The 17,564-nt window shown below is 40.9% G+C and overlaps 1 protein-coding gene across 2 annotated transcripts in view; it reads left to right on the top strand.

The window, feature by feature from the left end:
- Window positions 1-17,564, top strand: part of ZNF385C (zinc finger protein 385C) — a 157,890-nt gene that overhangs the window by 129,432 nt on the left and 10,894 nt on the right. Inside the window, exons 4-5 of one of the 2 annotated variants that reach the window (XM_018563893.1) lie at window positions 11,952-12,099; window positions 16,789-16,802. In XM_018563893.1, the coding sequence (XP_018419395.1) occupies window positions 11,952-12,099; window positions 16,789-16,802 (162 nt within the window). Of the gene's footprint in view, window positions 1-11,951; window positions 12,106-16,788; window positions 16,803-17,564 lie in introns of both variants that reach the window. The other variant, XM_018563894.1, reaches the window with a different exon arrangement.

Below are 17,564 nucleotides of genomic sequence, written 5' to 3'. Positions count from 1 at the left end.
TTTTATTTTATGTTCTATTCTTAGTTCTATAATGGCATTGTAGTACTTTCAGGTGGAATACAGCTTCATAACATATCAGCTAGGGAACTACAATTCCCAGCATGCCCTCATTGCCCCTGTACAACAACCAGATATTGCCGTTCCCTGGGTGATATGTGTGTGTGTGGGATGTGTACAGGGACAATGATGGCATGCTTGGACTTGTAGTTCCTTAGCTGATATATATGTGTGGGGTACAGTTCCAGTGGATGTTTATAAAAAAAAATGTTCTGCCCCGGGCGCCAATAACTCTGGTTCCGCCACTGCTTGAAAGTTGTGCAAAGACATAAACCTAATGTCCTTCATAAAGATGAGCAAATCTGCCTGGGTTCGGACCACAAACCTTTAGTGAATATTGCTCGATGCTATTATCAAAGAAAATACATACAGTAGGAAGCTGGGCATCATAATGGGGGACGTGTACCTGACAACATTAAAAATAAAACAAATACAGCATTGTTTTCTACATAGAATTGTCAACTCTTCCGAACTGCTCCAAAACTCTTCCTAATGGCTCCCTGCATCCCAATCTACCATCTCTAGATGGATTAGACAGGTTATTCTGCATGCCTATTCTGTAAAGGTTAAGGATCCACCTTTTTCTGTGATGGGGCACTCCATTAGATCTGTCAGTGCCTCTTGGGCTTTTCAACATCAGGCATCTGCATTACAGATTTGTAAGTCCGCCACATGGTTTTCTTATTCATACATTCAATACAAGCTCTACCAGGTGGCCTTACTGAAGGGTTGAAAAGAGAATAAAGAATAGAAGGAAGGGTAGAAGCAATATGTACAGGATAATGTTTACGCATTTGCAATACTTTTTCATGAAACTGCTGTCGTCCTTTAATTAAACTCTACAGCAGTAACCCTCATAGAGGTGCAAGCTGTCCACACGACTTTTGAATGGACCCTGCAGATAATTGTTAAAAATGGAAGTTCACAGGGTAAATGATGTATATTGTAACATTAGTTTGGACCCTGACATGCATGGCAAACACATATTGCTCTTTATGTCTAATCACTCTTCTTCTTTTGGTGATATATCCACTTTGATTTTGAGTTTCTATGCCAATAATTTAGAGGAACAGTTTTCCCAAGTGTCCATCTAATCCACCATTTACATGGCTAGAATTCAGCAGTACACAATGACTTTACGGTGTACCCCCCATAGCCGCAAACATTTAAAGAAACAATTCCATGCACCTTTCATCTGATATATTAATGTAATGTCCAGATTATAAAATATTTGTTGTTTTTTTTTATCATTCAATGTTTTATTAGATATTTTAATGGAAATGTTACAGAGACAGTTTGTAATTGCAGTATAATGCACATATGACAATCAACATATGACAACTCAGCAGACTGACTAGCAGCAATTACAAGTATTCTGTAAAAGAAACTACACAAATTGTCATATCTCAACAGTGTTTAGGCCACTAATATTGTTTGCCTTGATTATGATGAGGTTTGTGGTGTAGAAGTCACTTTGTCTGTCCTTGAGCAGAGTGTTAAAGATATTGTCAGCCCCTGTCTTTCAGGGTGGAAGGAGTACAAGGTATTGAAGGTGAAGGGGGAGGTTGGAGGGGAAGGAAAGGAAAGAGGGGTTTTAGGTGTTAAGGGGGAGGTGGGTTACTTCTCTCTGACCTTAAAAGTCCTCGGGGGTTGTGCTTAGGTCAGGGGTGGATAAAATAAAGTGGAATCTGGGAGCCAGTCTGTTTAATCCAGGAGTCAGTAGGACTTTTTTTTTATGAACCACCTGTATAGACAACAAGAAATGGAGAAAAAAAGGGGAGAGAAGAGGGCGCCATAACCAAGCACAGTAAGTTTTGTTACAATGACAAAATAAAATGAAACTATGTTGCACTTACAAAGATACTTGTGGCAAATGGCATGGGATATGTGTGTGCTGGAAGTAGCTTCTTTCGTGCAATGCCGATACACAGAGGGATGCTTTGAAGCCCAGGGAAAGTACACTTGAAAGGAGCTTGTAACACTTAGTAAAAGAGTGTTCCCACTTGTCACAACACTTATCAGCTACAGGGATCGTCTAGTCAGTCCTGTCTGTGTTCATCTCTATGTTGTGACCCATCACATGGAGCAGAGGGAGGCAGCAGGGGAATCTGGCTGTGCAGCTGATTACAATAGCTTGAGGACTGGTAGAATCTCTGTGACAGGATGGCTGTGGCTGAGTTGAGCTGGAATTGGGCTGAGAAACCAGCAGCCTGAAACAACCTTGAGGAAGGTAAACATCAGGACTGAAATGGTGGGAGATTACAAATTTTGACAGGGGGAGGAGCTAATTTACCTGGACTCGGTCTGTGTGGCCATTTTGGTTTCAGCCTACAGTTGTAGGATTACAAGTATGCTGACAATGTAAGGAGAGATGGAAGTTTTTATGTTGCAAAGGAATTCTTAAAATCTGTTAATTAAAAAGCACCTTTTGGTGGAAAAAATACATTTTTATTAAATGAAATTAAAATAAATGATGGATAAAATAGATATGGAATTAAATGAAATAGTAGCTGCATATGGCCTGGCCAACCAAAGCATGTAACTTCTGGTCGCTGTATAATATGTAAGCCATTGTAGTGACTAATTACATTAGGCAATGAGAACGTCCTAAAATGTAAAAAATACATACAGTAATACCTTGGTTTACGAGCATAATTAGTTACGGCAGCATGCTTGTAATCCAAAAAAGCTTGTATATCAAAGCGAATTTCCCCATAGGAAATAATGGAAATTCAGATGATTCGTTCCACAACCCAAAAATATTCATATAAATATAAATATTCATATAAAAATGATTACAATACTGTACTGTAATATAATACTGTACAAAATATAAAGAAAAATAAACCAATTACCGGTACCTTCGTGGCTGGTGTGAGGGGGACAAGAGAGAGGAGGATTATTGTGTAGGACAACTTTCACTGTCACTAACGGAATCACTGCTATCTCTTGACTCAATGGAATCTTTTTCATTTCATGAAACCTTAACGAGGAATCTATCCAATGTGACATTGCATTGTCATTAAACAGACTAATCGCTCGCACTGCTACAGCCTTATTCGGGTTGTGCTTTTCTACAAAATTTTGCTCTTATTGCAAGACATTGCTTGTATATCAAGGCAACATTTTTTTTTTCAGAAATGTTTGCTTGTCTTGCAAAACACTCTCAAACCAAGTTACTTGTAAACCAAGGTATTACTGTATATTTATTTATACAGGATGGTGTGTGTACATCATTTTTCTCGTTAAACCCATAAACCTTTTTTTGTATGCTGCATAGAAATTCTTAAAATCCGTTCATTAAAAAAACTCTTTTTGGTGTAAAAATAATAATGAAAATTCCTATCAGACCCTTGATCGTGACCCTTACAATATCAAGAATTCAAGGAAATGTATGTAATTTACTCTGTCGAGCAGAGTAAAACTTTCTGGGAGAAAGTGTTTCTCTCCCGGCCGGCCGGGAGCCGCTATCTAATAGCGGGAGACTCCCGGAGCGTCCGGGAGAGTTGGGCTGTCTGGAGATCAGCATCCCTGGTTACCTGGTAACCAGGGACGCTGATCTGTCTGTGTAAGTGGCCGGAGCCAGCCGTGAAATGATGGCTGGCTCCGCCCAGCTGTCAGTAGCAGGCCGTTCGGCCAGCTTCGACTTTCACCTGGGCTCAGTCGAGCCGAAGCATATGCCTTCGGCTCGACTGAGCCCCTCGGCCAACTTCGAGAACAGTGCAGGCCATAGTGAATAGCCCGTACAGCAGCCTGGGGTCCTGGGGCTGAAACTAGCCGAAGGATCAGCCTAAGCTACGACTAGATCCTTTGGCAGCTTTGTGAATAGACCCCTGAATGTAGTGTACAAATGTAGCACCTAGTGGCACATTACATTATACTGATACTTTACAAATTACATACATGATATGAGAAGAATAGTAATATTTTAGGCAGCACATTAGCTCCAGACATCCTTTTGATTCATTCATAACTCCTGAGTGATGCTTTGAGGGATTTGTTTGCAGAGTGCAGATCTGAGATGCTTTTGTGGTATCAGATTAGAGGAGTGTGTTGATAGCTGTGGTCGGGGGCATTTCCCTTCAGTACCAGCATGATTCCTGACTCCCCATGGTCTCCAATCAACATTTGATTTGATACATAACCGTAGGCTGCCCGTTCTAGCAGAGGGTAACTGTCTTTTGTTTTCTTCACTGCGGCATCTACTTCTGTTCTGAATGACCGCTATAGCTGGGAGGAAGGTAAAAACAGGTTTGAAGGTTGAAGCGTAGAAAGAACTGATACCCAAACAGTATGCTAGGTTTCTGGTCATTTCCTTAACTGGGAAACAAACAATTTGGCTAACAGAGTGTAAATGAAAGTAGATTTTATTTACAGTAACATATCTAAGCATGCTTTAACAATGAAAGTAAACTGTGAACCTTTAGCCATTTGAAAAACCAGGGGATTTGGTTTTACTGCAATTGCTTGGTTCAGTCAGATGGTAAATTTAACTAGAAAATAACTCTACACAAACCAGTGTATTGTATTAATCACAAGAATATGCTCATTCTAAAGCTGGCCATACACCTTACAATTATCTGCAGATTTTCTGTGGTCAGATGGAAAAGGTGCAACAGATTCCTCCATCTACACTTAACTGTGTGGATGGAGTAATCTCCACCTGGGCCAATCTGTTGCACTTTTTCCATCTGACCACAGAAAATCTGCAGATAATTGTAAGGTGTATGGGCACCTTAAGGTCACTTTCACACGGTATTCCAATCAGGTCTGCCTGACAGTTTTTCAGGTAGACCTGATCGAAAGCTTATTGTTAGTCCATGGGGAGTCAGATGTTAAACGAACACATGTCCGCTTACATCCGACTCCCCACAGACCTAACATGGGTCCAGTTAGTTCAGCTTTTTCCTCCTTCACAAGAATGACATCCATGGATCTCTCCACGAACAGATCTATCAACGGATCCCCTACTGACTGTAACGGACGCCACACGTGTAAAAGGGGCCTAAAAACATTTTCTTGTTACATGCTCGTCACACTCAGACAACAATGGGATAAAGCGATTGTGCACCTACCTGCACTTGTAAATAAGTTGGCGATGAAAACTGTTTTAGAGCAGTGTCAAATGGGGGTTAGTGCAGGCAGTACTCTTCTTCATAAGAAACAGCATGTATATTTCTTGCTAAACAGCATTTTATCAACATAATAATATGGGGTCACTTTTTCTGTGTTACACAAAGTCCATAGGAGAAAAATTTACTACCAAAAGCATTAAATAGTGGATAACAGGGGAAAGTGATCCCTGTTTATCTTCATGTTAAGCTGATGGCATGCTGTCAGACATTTGTTGGTGCATTACATCCCAAAAAATAAATGCTTAACAAAACTGTGCTATCTATTTCTAATATTTGTGCCATGCTTAGTCGATCGCTAAACGATCCCTGGTAGATCGCAATGTCCTGTCCTCCTGCCGTGAGGCTTCTCTGAATCCCCGTTGCCCTCCCCCATCTGTATGCAGCGGGGATCCGAGGAGAAGTGAAGGAAGCGCTGCAGCCGGCGGCGGGGGGCGGAGGATGGAGCCGCTATCACAGCAGCACGCCGAGCGGTGAGTAGAGAGCCGATCGGCCTGGATCTGACATCCAGCGGCTCTCTCTCTCCTCCTCACCGCACATGCTGCTGTGACAGAGGTGACTGTATCAGTGATATGTACCAATCCTCTGTGCAGGACAAACACTGGAGCGATCAGCTGACACATAGTACTATGTGTCCCCGGTTATTAATGAACAGAAAGTGCTTTACATCACTTCCTGTTTATTCATGAGTTTTTCAATGGGGAGTAGCACTGTGTACAGAGGCTGCTCCCCATTCAGAAACTGTATGATAGTAAATAGTTTCTAAATGAATGGGAAGCCTCTGTGCTTTCCATTCATTTAGAACAGAGGCTGCAGAAAAAGAGATTGGAGGACTCTGTGTCCTCAGTTTCTTTTTCTATTTTAAAAGGGAAATATCAGGGGGCTGTTTAGACCCCTAATATTTTCCCTTAGCGTTGAGAATGCAGTGGTCTAGTGTGTGTGTGGCGTTTAGCTATATCGAGTATGTAATGCACAGCAGCAGCAATGAAGTGCCCTTTTACATTGTTTTTTTTAATAAATTCTTTATTTAACAAGGACTTTTCACAATTTTCTTGTACACATACAATTCCTCAAAAGGGTCAAAATACGATCAACATACATGGTATCAGTTGCATATATCCAGCTTAAGTTGCAGACAAAGGTACCCTTTTTACATTGTTGATCAGTGCAGAAGTGCCAACTTAAATTGGTGGTCGGTAAATAGAATGCCCCCTTACATTGCTGTCAGTGGGAGGAAGAATGTCCGCTTACAGAGAGCTACAGAGATGAGTATTTACTTAGGTAAAGTGACACTAAACTCAAGAGATAAATCTTAAAAATTCATTAAAGTACCCTAACTATTAACAAAATGCAGCTTATTTGTGTATCACTCAGCTGCAGATCCTCAAAACATCTCTGAATTTGTGCTGACACTATTCTTCTATCTGGAGGGTGGCTACTTTTGTTCTCCATGGTCCCTGTGTGTGTTGTAAAGTAGCCACCGCTTGCTCCCATAATGTAGACCATTATGGGAGCAAGCTTGGAGCGGTGGCTACCTTACAACACTCAGGGACCAAATGAGATACATTTTTGTTGACAGTTAAGGTACTTGAAAGCATTTTTAAGGTTTACCTCCTGAGTTTAGTGTCTCTTTAAGAGACAATAAGAGATTCACTGCTGGTCCTGTAGAGCTGGCTCTGGCAAGTGATATCTTTGCTTCAACTATGTAGACATTATTGTGCGACAGATTAATCAACCAAGACTGCAAATCAAGATTTTCCAGGCCTGGAGATGGCCATGGTCTTCAGAGAAATATTATGGACTTTTTCAGCTTGTAGTTTTCGGCCAAAAGTGGTGTTTGCAACCATGTTGTTGAGAACATAATGTTCTACATATTGTGTCCTTGGAAATATGTTGTTACACAGTGCTTTTCACCAAAAACTATTAACTGCACATGTCCACAACACATAGACTTGTGGTTTTCCATGCTAAATGGCCAATCTCGCTAGTGCAAAAACCCATGAAGTGAGCGTGAGGCACAGCAAACACTTATTTTCTGGGTTTTTGCTTTCATAAAACTGTATGGGATGAATTTTAAATTTTATTTCTAGTTATAGTACTGAAATAGGAGGATCTCTGTGCGAAAATGATGGAAATATACAAAAATGTACTAGTGAATTGGTGGCTAGGTTTTGCTCCACCTGGTTTTACTGAGTGGAGTTTCTCTCCCCAGATGAATACAAACGCCTTTTTGACTCATGAGCCCGCGATTCTTTCATCCTCTCTTTTCTTTCTGCTTTTTCCATGTGCCTCCCCTTCCTCTCTTTTCCCCTCTGCTTTTCCCATGTTTCAAAGAAAAAAGGAGGGGGTTGGAGGAGGCCCCCTCCTTTTTTTAAAAAATTTGGGCCCTGTTTTAACTTCTATGGTTTGGTTTGAGTTCCTGCCCTATGCTGCTGTTACGTGTTTATTATTTGATGTTGCATTTGCTCGCATAATTTATGTTGTTCTTATGATTGCCTTCAGTTTATTCCCTCTCATCCCTCCCCCCTTTTTTTTTTTTTTATTTGGACCCTCCTTAACTACTATGGTTTGGTTTGAGTTGCTGTCCTATGCTGCTGTTACGCATTTTATTATTTGACGTTGCATTTGCGCACATAATTTATGTTGTTCTTATAATTGCCTTCAGTTTATTCACTCTTTATCCACATCGACAATGTTTCTTCTATTTGTTTCTGACTATTGTTTTGTAATTTTTGAAACAATGGTTAATAAAGAATATTAAAAAAATGTACTAGTGAATTATGTATGTGTGGTGGGACCAGCATGAAATTCTGCCTTGCTTAATTTTGCATTAAATTGAGGCATAATAGATGTTAAAGTGATTCTGTGACACTAGACACTGCTGCTGTGACTGTGGAAAATGTGCCTTCGATACTTTGTTTACATTCCAACTAAAGCACTGTATGCGGTATGGAGGCCTACAGAGCTCATCTGTGTGCACAGTGAGCACATAATTATTATATACAATAATTGTGGACAATAGGAAGTTTATCTGAACAAAAATCAACTTTTTAAAAGTTGATTTTATGGGTCTTATAAACTCTTTCTATGCTGTATATCATACATAGGTAACCTGCAGCCCCTTGATCAGAAAATGAGAAAGGAAGTCTGACTTACAGTTAAAAAACTGGGAATGTTCAGTTTGGAAAGAAAAACTTTGCTGACTATATATGTCATTTATTATATGCATGGTTAACCAGTAAAATGCTGCACATTGCTGTGGACGTGGCAGCTGTTTGTGGTGTGCATGTAAGCTGGTTTTAGTTTGGTGAGCACTTGTGGGTTGAAGGACAAACTACGTTTTTCTGTCTGTCTCCAGTAATAAGATTTTCACGCAGTAGTTTGCGTCACCATCTCAACCTAAAAAAGCCATATTGAAGGGATCACTCTCTTGCAGTATGTTTACCCAATTATTTGTATAGTGTGCGTAATGACGACTCCATTTAGGCAACATTATGCCATCACTTGGCTATGTAAGTGCTGCAGAACTCAAAAGAAATGGAAATTCTTAAATGGCACTGCACTGCTGGATAACCTGTCAGGTAGCAGAAGCCCACATTTACTAAATTAGCACACCCAATATCTATATTGTTAGTTTTGCGTGCTAAAAAGACATTAATTTTAGAAAGGCAATTTAAACAAGTTTACATTTTTTGTCCTGCAATGAAAATTAGTACTGGTCATATTTACACACAATAAATGGAGGTACAAGACTGGCCATAGCTTGGAAAATACTGGCCTGGGAGTATCATCATACTTTAGGATACAAGATCAAGTATGTTTATTTTTAACAAATCATACATGTCCTGTTTACTTGAAACACTAGAAGGTCATATTCCGAGATGTTCTTCGTGTCCCTGGCTAAAAAGGGTTAAATGAGACATGCTGCAGAGGACAGGACAGCCAGGTTTCTCTTGCTGTACTGCATTGTCAGTCTCTGCTCAGCAGAGGTTTTCCCCCCTCCTGTCTCTCATTGTGCCTGAGTCTTATCAGCATCTTGCAGGCTTGCCATCAGTATGCACCTCATTATGCCTACAGTAATGTCCTCTGAATGCAAATAGATCAGCAGCCAGCAAGGAGCCCCCAAGCAGAGGACTGGATGTACGAACCGCCATCACACTCCTCTGCGTGTTTATTTTTTGCTGTAGTAAGGAATGTTACAACATCTCTGTGTCTTGCATGGTGCTCCCCCGTCTTATCTTGGGAAACAGCATTTGTTACAGCACCTGTCAGACAAAGATTCTTCCTCCCAGGATAGGGTGACCCAAGCTGTGGTAAGATTAGAGAGTCTATTATAAAAATCTGTGACCAGTTTTTGGCAAGAAATCAAAGCTGATTTTTGTCTGCCCACTTTAATATTTCTGGAAGCATTTTATCCTACATTTATATTGTTGTGGGGAAAAAAAACTTCAGCCAAGGAAAAAAAGCTATAGTCCCTGGCAATTGTTTAGATATGTTTTTTCTAATCTGCACAGGGAAAATGGCTTTTGGAAGCTATCTGGTTGCTTTAGGAGGCATAAACAAGTTATGGATGGGTTACACAATATATTAGTGGTGGTGGGGGGAACCCCTGTAAAAGTCCTGGACAGCCTGATAACTGAATATCAAAGGCTGCAGGAATAAGCCCAAAGGCTATATTGGTCTTCATTGCCTAATGTAGCCAGACATAGATTGCCTTAAATTGGATCGAGTTCTGTTAAATATAGCCAACCTGAATGGAAAGTGTACTATTTTTGTTACGTATTAACAATTATTATATGCTTATAATATTTAATAAAATATCTTCATAATTTTATATTATATTTAATGTTATAGCATTATTCATTGTTATTTAATAGCATAATATTACCTTTATTATGACATATTTTTACAGATTTGTGTTACTATTTTACAAATTAATATTGTGAGATTAACCTTTAGGGCCCATTCACTTCAATGCATGTGTTAATCACATGCGATTAAGGTATCATGCAACACACCTACCATGCATTACAGTGCTGCAGGTGCATTGCGAAATGGCAATGCAACGCGCCTCCTTGCAGCAACGCACGGTACCACTAGACCATGTGTAGGAAAAAGTAGTGCATGCAGTTCTTTCTTCCACTGCACTGCAGCGGACAGTATTGCAGTACTGCGTGTTGCAATTAACGCACCACATTAGTGGATCAGTGCAGTTTAGATAAAATATTAGCCACACAGGAAATGCATTGCAGACTTGCATTGTGAGAAAGAGCTGTAAAGCACAACCATTGTGCAGCACTGCAAAGCAGGAAGCCTGGAGTTTGTAATGAGAAAATACCATATGTGTGCCCTCTTGTACAAATATACTTACAAAACATTCACATTACAAAGTATTTCTAAAACGTTAACAAATACTTTTCAGATTTACCTCAAGCTGATCTCTTTAACATGTTTATCTAAAAAAAACATTAAGAAGACTATATCATCAAGTTTACTTATCTAAGCCTCTCAGAGTTTGTAGTCTGCTGAAACACTGAAGGTGTAGGTTATGCATGAATGTGCATTTGCGTAAAAGGCAGCCCACTCATTATGAATGGCCTGCCAACATACCGCAACAGATTAAAAAATACACATGATCCTTTTTTTAATAACCCAGCACAATACGTGCATTGTGCTATGCTGTGGTGCACTCTACTGTACACGATAAATGGTACCTCACATAGAATAGGCGCATTGCCACATGTTGCAGGGACGCGTGCATTTTACACTGCATTGCCACTATGTGCGAAGAGGGCCAAAGGGCTCAATCACACTAGTAGCTCTGGGCTGCATTGCTCAGCAATATCATAAAACAGGGTCAGGCATGATAACTTTCAGTGGTACCTGTTAACACTAATGTCTTGCATTGGTTGTGCGCAGAAAAAAAAATAGAACAGGTTGCATTTTATTGGAGCGCATTGCAATAAGTTGCAATGTGTGATGGAAGGATAGAATAAAGCAAAAAAAAAGACGTAAAGTAAAGCAAAAAAAGGCATGAAGTTAAAAAAAAAAAAAGCATTGCAAAACAAAGAATTTTGTGCGTTATGTGCGCCTTAACATATGGTGTGAACAAGATCGAAGGTTTACATGAAATTATTGTGTGTGTTTTTTTTTTAAGACAACCTTTATTAATATGATTTAGGCCCCATTGACGCTTGTGAATGGAACCGATCTCATGAGTCTCACGAATTGCTTTGATCAGCTGCGGGCGGGAGACACTGTACAATGCAGTCACAGCTACCCGCACCCACAGTCGTGACAGGCTTGCCAACAATTGCATTTGGACACAAACAGGAGCAATCTGTGTCCAGGAGAGATCATGTGGAGGTAATCGCAGCAGGTATGGCTGAGGGCGCTGGCAGTTGTCATTACACTGTACAGCGCCCCCCATCCGCAGCTGACTGCACGAGTCTCACAAAGCAAGTAATGAGTCCCATGCAATTGACGCCATTGGCAATTGTGAATGGGGCCTTAAATGAAGTTCCTGCAGAATCCAGAAAATTACAGTGGGTTTGCAAACATTTTCTCACAACTGTGTATATATATATATATATTATGCAACAAAGTATGAAGCAATTATGTAGATGTAGCCACTTGTCAGTTTGCTATACTGTATTTGTAGATTTTACCTTTATATTTGAGCTCTCTGAACAAAGCATCTGTGCTTAGGTTTTTTAAATGTCTGTAGTCCTCCTCATGTCCCTGTGATCTTGTGTCTTACAGAACCAGGCTGAAGCTCATTATAAGGGCCACAAGCATGCACGGAAGCTCAGAGCCTTGGAGAGCGCACGACACAAACATAAGCATAATGGAAGTCGAGAAAGAGCATCAGCACCCCCAGTGGACACCAAAAAAAGCACAGACTCTCAGAGTGAAAGTAAGATCCTTTCTAAAGGACATCACCTTTAATTAAATATGCAGTAGTGTACAGTACAAATGGCAAAATTAGGTACCAAAGTGAATTTATGTTATGCAGAAAAAGTACATTTTCACCATGTGCACCCAACATTTAAATATGGCTGGAGTGGAGGAGAACTATCTTAATGTTATGTGATTAAATCAAATTGCGGATGGGTAAATCTCTCTTAGCCATCATTCTTGGTGGGAGGAATCACCATCAATGGGCTGACCACCTTGTAGAGCTCCTTTTCCCACTGTAAACTCCAGTGAGTGCTACAAGTAGTTTTGTCATTAGACATTTAGTATTTATATATTATCTCACTGCTTTCTGCATACAGTATACTCGTTTTGCACCAAATGCCCCTTTCAGCCACCTGATTGGTTTCCCATCCCTCTTGGCTGAAAGCTCTGGCTGCGTCAATCTGGCAAACCACTAGAGGTTCTTTCATTTGAAAGTTGAGTGAGAGTGATGAAGCTTGGCATTGAGAAAGAAATTGAGGTCCTGTGTACATTCTGAGAGCATGGGCATCCACATGTTATTTCTAAGAGCTGATGAAGAGGAATAAAAGAGCAAGGTTTAAATATGATTTACAGAGTTGATAATTTTCCAAGCTGTCTGAACATACAAAATGTGCTAGGAAGGTGAAGTCAGACTGTAGGGGATGCCTAAACTGTATGTAAACCCAAATACTAACACTGGATACTAAGTTCCCTTTAGGCCTTGTAAGTGTTCTGGAAGTGTTGCTTTGAGTAAATGTTAAATAAATACCTGTTGATTCTGCCTGTTTCTGCTTTCTCTGAGGCCTTCCTTTAATAGATTGGCAACTATCATAATAGCTTCCAGTGCCATAGGAGCGTTGCCCACCTACTGTGTGACAGTCAGCCATGCCACAGTCAATGAATGCCACATGCTTGTTGATTCCCACTGCTGCAGTCAATGCCACCTGGTGGTTGATTGACAGCTGCTCTGACCATTTAGCAGCCAACACTGGAACTTTCTGCTTTAGTGATGTTACTAACAACCTCAAGCAGCTTCTTCCCTCCCTCAGACACTGATAAGAGCAAGTGAAAAGGTCTTTAAAGAAGAACTCCAGGCAAATAAAAAACTTACCCCTGCAGTGGTCAGCGATCACCTCTCTCTCCATTCGGCTATGGAATGAAACTCTGCGTCCTCATGTCTAAATTGCAGGTCAATGGACCTACATAAGACGTGATAATGTCAGTGGTTCTTAGACCGCTGGTACCCAGCGGAGAAGAGGCTGCGGGGACTGGTCTGCCAGCCCGGAGGAAACCAGGATCAGGTAAGTAAATCTGTATTATTCCAGCCTTTAGACAAAATGAGCACTTGTCCTTGCAGTGGAGCTACCCCCACACTGCAAGAGTTAAGTTTTTTTATGTGCATAGAGTTATTCTTTAATTGACTATAATATTGTATGCATGCACTATTTTATGCATTATTGTAAAATACCAGGGTCACATACGTATACTTTGTGTACATAAGTATGGACAAGCTGACAAAATCTTATACTCAAATGATCTTTTTCCTTATACTGACTTTCACAATTTTCCTTATACTGACTTTCTATGGGTTGGACTTGATGGACGTATGTCTTTATTCAACCCCAAATACTATGTAACTATGTAACAATGATACGCCAGGGCTCAAAATTTGGAGTGGAAATTTGGGTCTCCAAGTACCGGTCCGCAGGCCAACTCCGGCTTGCGAGCCGGTACTATTTGACCCACAGACAGCTGACATGTCAGGCACACGGTCGCAGACCGCGTACCTGACTTGCGGGAACAGCTCCACGGTCTGCATCTGTGTCGGATGCAGACCGCAGAGCTGCCCCTGTCAGCTTCGGCTTCCTTCGACCGGAGCTCTGACAGTTCTGAGCTTTGGCCGAAAGAAAGAATGTATGTGAGGAGGATTGATCCCAGGTTATCTGGGGGTGATTAGTGAGATCTGCTGCAGACCTCACTAATCACTCACAGATAAACCAGGGATCGATTCTGCTCACAGCCTCCTGCCTGCAAAGACGTGAACATGTGAGGGGGCCCGGGGGAGTGTATTGTTTTATGTGTGTGGAGGGGTGGGGTTAATAAGGGGGGGAGTATATTATTGTATTTAGTATATTATTTTATATGTGTGGGGGGGTTAATAAGGGGGGAGTATATTTTTTTGTGTGTGGGAGGATTAATAAGGGGGGAAGTATATTATTTTATGTGTGGGGGGTTAATATTGTGTTTTAAGCCTTACAACCAATCGCACGACTTTCGTTATGCGATTGTTGTAAGGTCATTAAAATCTCGTACGATCTGCCCATCTTGGACAGGCAGATAGTACTTGCGATCATCGCAAGCCCTCCCCACTGAGGGGTTGGCTTCCGATGATTGCAGTGCTGAGTGGGCAGTGTGCGCTTGCGGCATTCGTCTTCCAACCACACCACCAACCCGCCCAAAATCGTACGATTTTCGGCAGATTTTCCAGCGTGTTTGGAAGACGAAAGCCGTGCGACCTTACAGTAGAAGCGGTCGCACGCTGCCCATACACCTGCCGAAAGGTGTATGGACACCTTTAGTGTATGTATATATTAGGCCCCATTCACACCTACAGTATATTTCAGGTGTGCTTAGAGATTCCTGTGTCAAGAACCTGTGTTTTCCTGCAGCAGGAATCCCTAATCTGCCGTTTACGGCAACTATCATAAAATAAGAATTATCATAAGATTATTTAAGAGGGTGTGTTTAGGGGCAGAGTTAAGGCCGGGCCTGGGTAAGGGTTAGGTGGGGCAACTGGTGGCTCTGTAGCTCAGGACTTGAAATTTTGAGCCCTGACATACACATTTGCATCACTTGAACATGCTTGTTAATGTAAAGCAGAAGAGGAGTAAGATGACAGCCATACAGTATGTCCCTGGTACTTGTTTTATTTCTGGGAGAGCAACCAAAGAAAACAAAGCAGACAGTTGTCTGTTTCTCTAAGACCGATTACTGGATGGATGGATGAGACAGTCATTTACTTGCATCTTTGGGTAATTTATGCTAATAGTGTATTAAAGTGGATGGTACTTTTCAATTTTATGTTTTTCTGGAGTTTGCAATATCTATCAGACAAATATTAGTTCAGTTTAGTAACAAATCTGTGGTGGAATATATAACAATGTTCCATAGCGAGAGCTGGTAACAGCACAGCTCTGCCATTTTTAAAGGTTTTAGGTAATACGATTAGAGGCTAGGGTTCTTAATATGAGCTTTTGAAATGTTTAACTGTATACATGCTATAGTGCTCACAAAAGTATTACAGTCCAAACAATTGCTTTTATCTGTGGAAGGAACCATTAGTAAACAGGATTTTTTTGTGTGATAAATCTTTTAAATTGCATTTTCTGATTTTTATTAGTTAATCCAATAAAGTACAAATGATTTAAAGGAAATGTCCTCAACCAGGCTGAAATGGTTACAGTACAGTCGGTCTCCAGATCTTACATAACCTGATTTCCCCCTCTCTCAAATTTAACTAGCCTAAAGAATCAAACTGAACACTAATACAAGGAAGAGAATCCTCTTTGATGTCCGTCATGGATGTTAACATGTCCCATGTCGGAGGATAGAGATAAGCCTGGAGAGGCATTTGTTAATTGCCTTTGAACTTGGTGTTGAAGATAATTGCTTGATTGTCCCAGCAGGAATCTACTCTCTTTTGTCCCCACATGCACGGAAGAAGCTGGGAGAAAATTACACAAATTTTAATTTTGAGCTAACACAGGCCGTGAATGTTACAGCTGAATAGGACCGGCAGACAGAAAAACCATGTTTACTGGCCCCCGGCTCCTACTTACAAATTGTACATGACAGAACCTCTAGTCTGCTGTTAAAAGATGGATTTGAAGCAAGATGCATGCTAACATGATTGGACCGTGATTTCTGTTCTGCAATAATGAAAAACAATACATTTGGTCCATCATATAAAAAAAAAAGAACACAAAGCAAAAGGTCCCTGTTTGCTTACTTTATTTGGTGTATACCACAATGAGCCGGAGAAGTTAGATTAAATTTGTGTGTGTATATATATACATATACAGAGTAATATTCAGGGCGAATATGACAGGTAGCCAGCCGTATCAGCAAATAAACTTTTATTCTTTTCCACAAACAATCAAATAAAATGGCTTATATTGAGCAGAATGGCAAAATCAACAGGGCTTATGGTCAGCAAATACACGATTCGGCTCAGCACCTGTATACCAAGTCCCACCTCAGGGTTAGAGTCCCAGCCTGCTCACAAAGGGCTTGAGTATGGACACAGGTGCCCCAACAGTGTCTCGGTAGACGGTATTCCACAGCCATGTGTCCTGCTCCAAAACACTCCTCACAGACGCAGACTGACTGGCTTCCTGTTCCTTTTTAACACGCCCTCTGGCTGGTGGGTTAACCCTTTCATTGCCAGAACTGGCTGTAGTCAGGGATGGAGGCTCCGTCCCACCCAAAAATCTCTCTGAGCCTCTGGATTCCGGGGGCCCATGTATAATTAAGAACTCTGGGAAGACTGCCTAGCAATTTCCCTTACAAGTCCAAAACGGAACCCCTTACCCTACTTGGCGAGAACCCTGAATACAAGGGACCACCACCTAAACAAGGGAGGGATATACCATCCATCCAGGACCCATTCCTGTAGTACCCCAGTGCTCGGTCCTGGAACAATTCTGTTAATCTTGTTTATAAGGCATATAGAGGTTGGAATAAATAACTCTATTTAAGTGTTTGCAGATTATACCAAGCTATGTAGAGCTATAACTATAGCTCTAACAATGCCAAGCTGCACAAGCAGTATACTATCATGCATTAAAAAAAGGATTTTCTCAAGAGATAAAACTGTAATTTTACCAATACACTAAACGCTGGTTCCACCTTATCTTGAGTTTGCAGAATAGTTTTGGTCACCAATCCTTAGGCAGGATGCCCTTGAACTAGAGAGAGCTCAGAGAAGGGCAACAGAGCAGCATTTCTTGACCTTTTTTCCAGAAGCGGCACCCTATAAAAATATGCAAAATCTCAAGACATCCCAGTCTAAAATGTAAAAAACAAATGTAAAAAAATTGTTGCCCCTCCAAAATCCATAGCAAACCCTTATCCCAGATAGGGGTCTGGTATGGATTTTCAGCAAAGACCTTATGCCAAAACACACAATAATAGAGCATCTTTTCGTGACCGTTTTTCCAGAAGCTGCACCCTATAAAAATATTCAAAATCTCAAGACATCCCAGTCTAAAATGTAAAAAACAAATGTAAAAAAATTGTTGCCCCTCCAAAATCCATAGCAAACCCTTATCCCAGATAGGGGTCTGGTATGGATTTTCAGCAAAGACCTTATGCCAAAACACACAAAAAGATGAGTTTCTCCCTTTACACCAGAGCCCCCCTTTCGCCACAGAAGCC

Source organism: Nanorana parkeri, unplaced genomic scaffold (genome assembly GCF_000935625.1).
Source record: "Nanorana parkeri isolate BGI_ZX_2015 unplaced genomic scaffold, ASM93562v1 scaffold707, whole genome shotgun sequence".
Classification (NCBI taxonomy): Eukaryota; Metazoa; Chordata; class Amphibia; order Anura; family Dicroglossidae; genus Nanorana; species Nanorana parkeri.
This window is presented reverse-complemented; position numbering and strand designations above follow the sequence as displayed.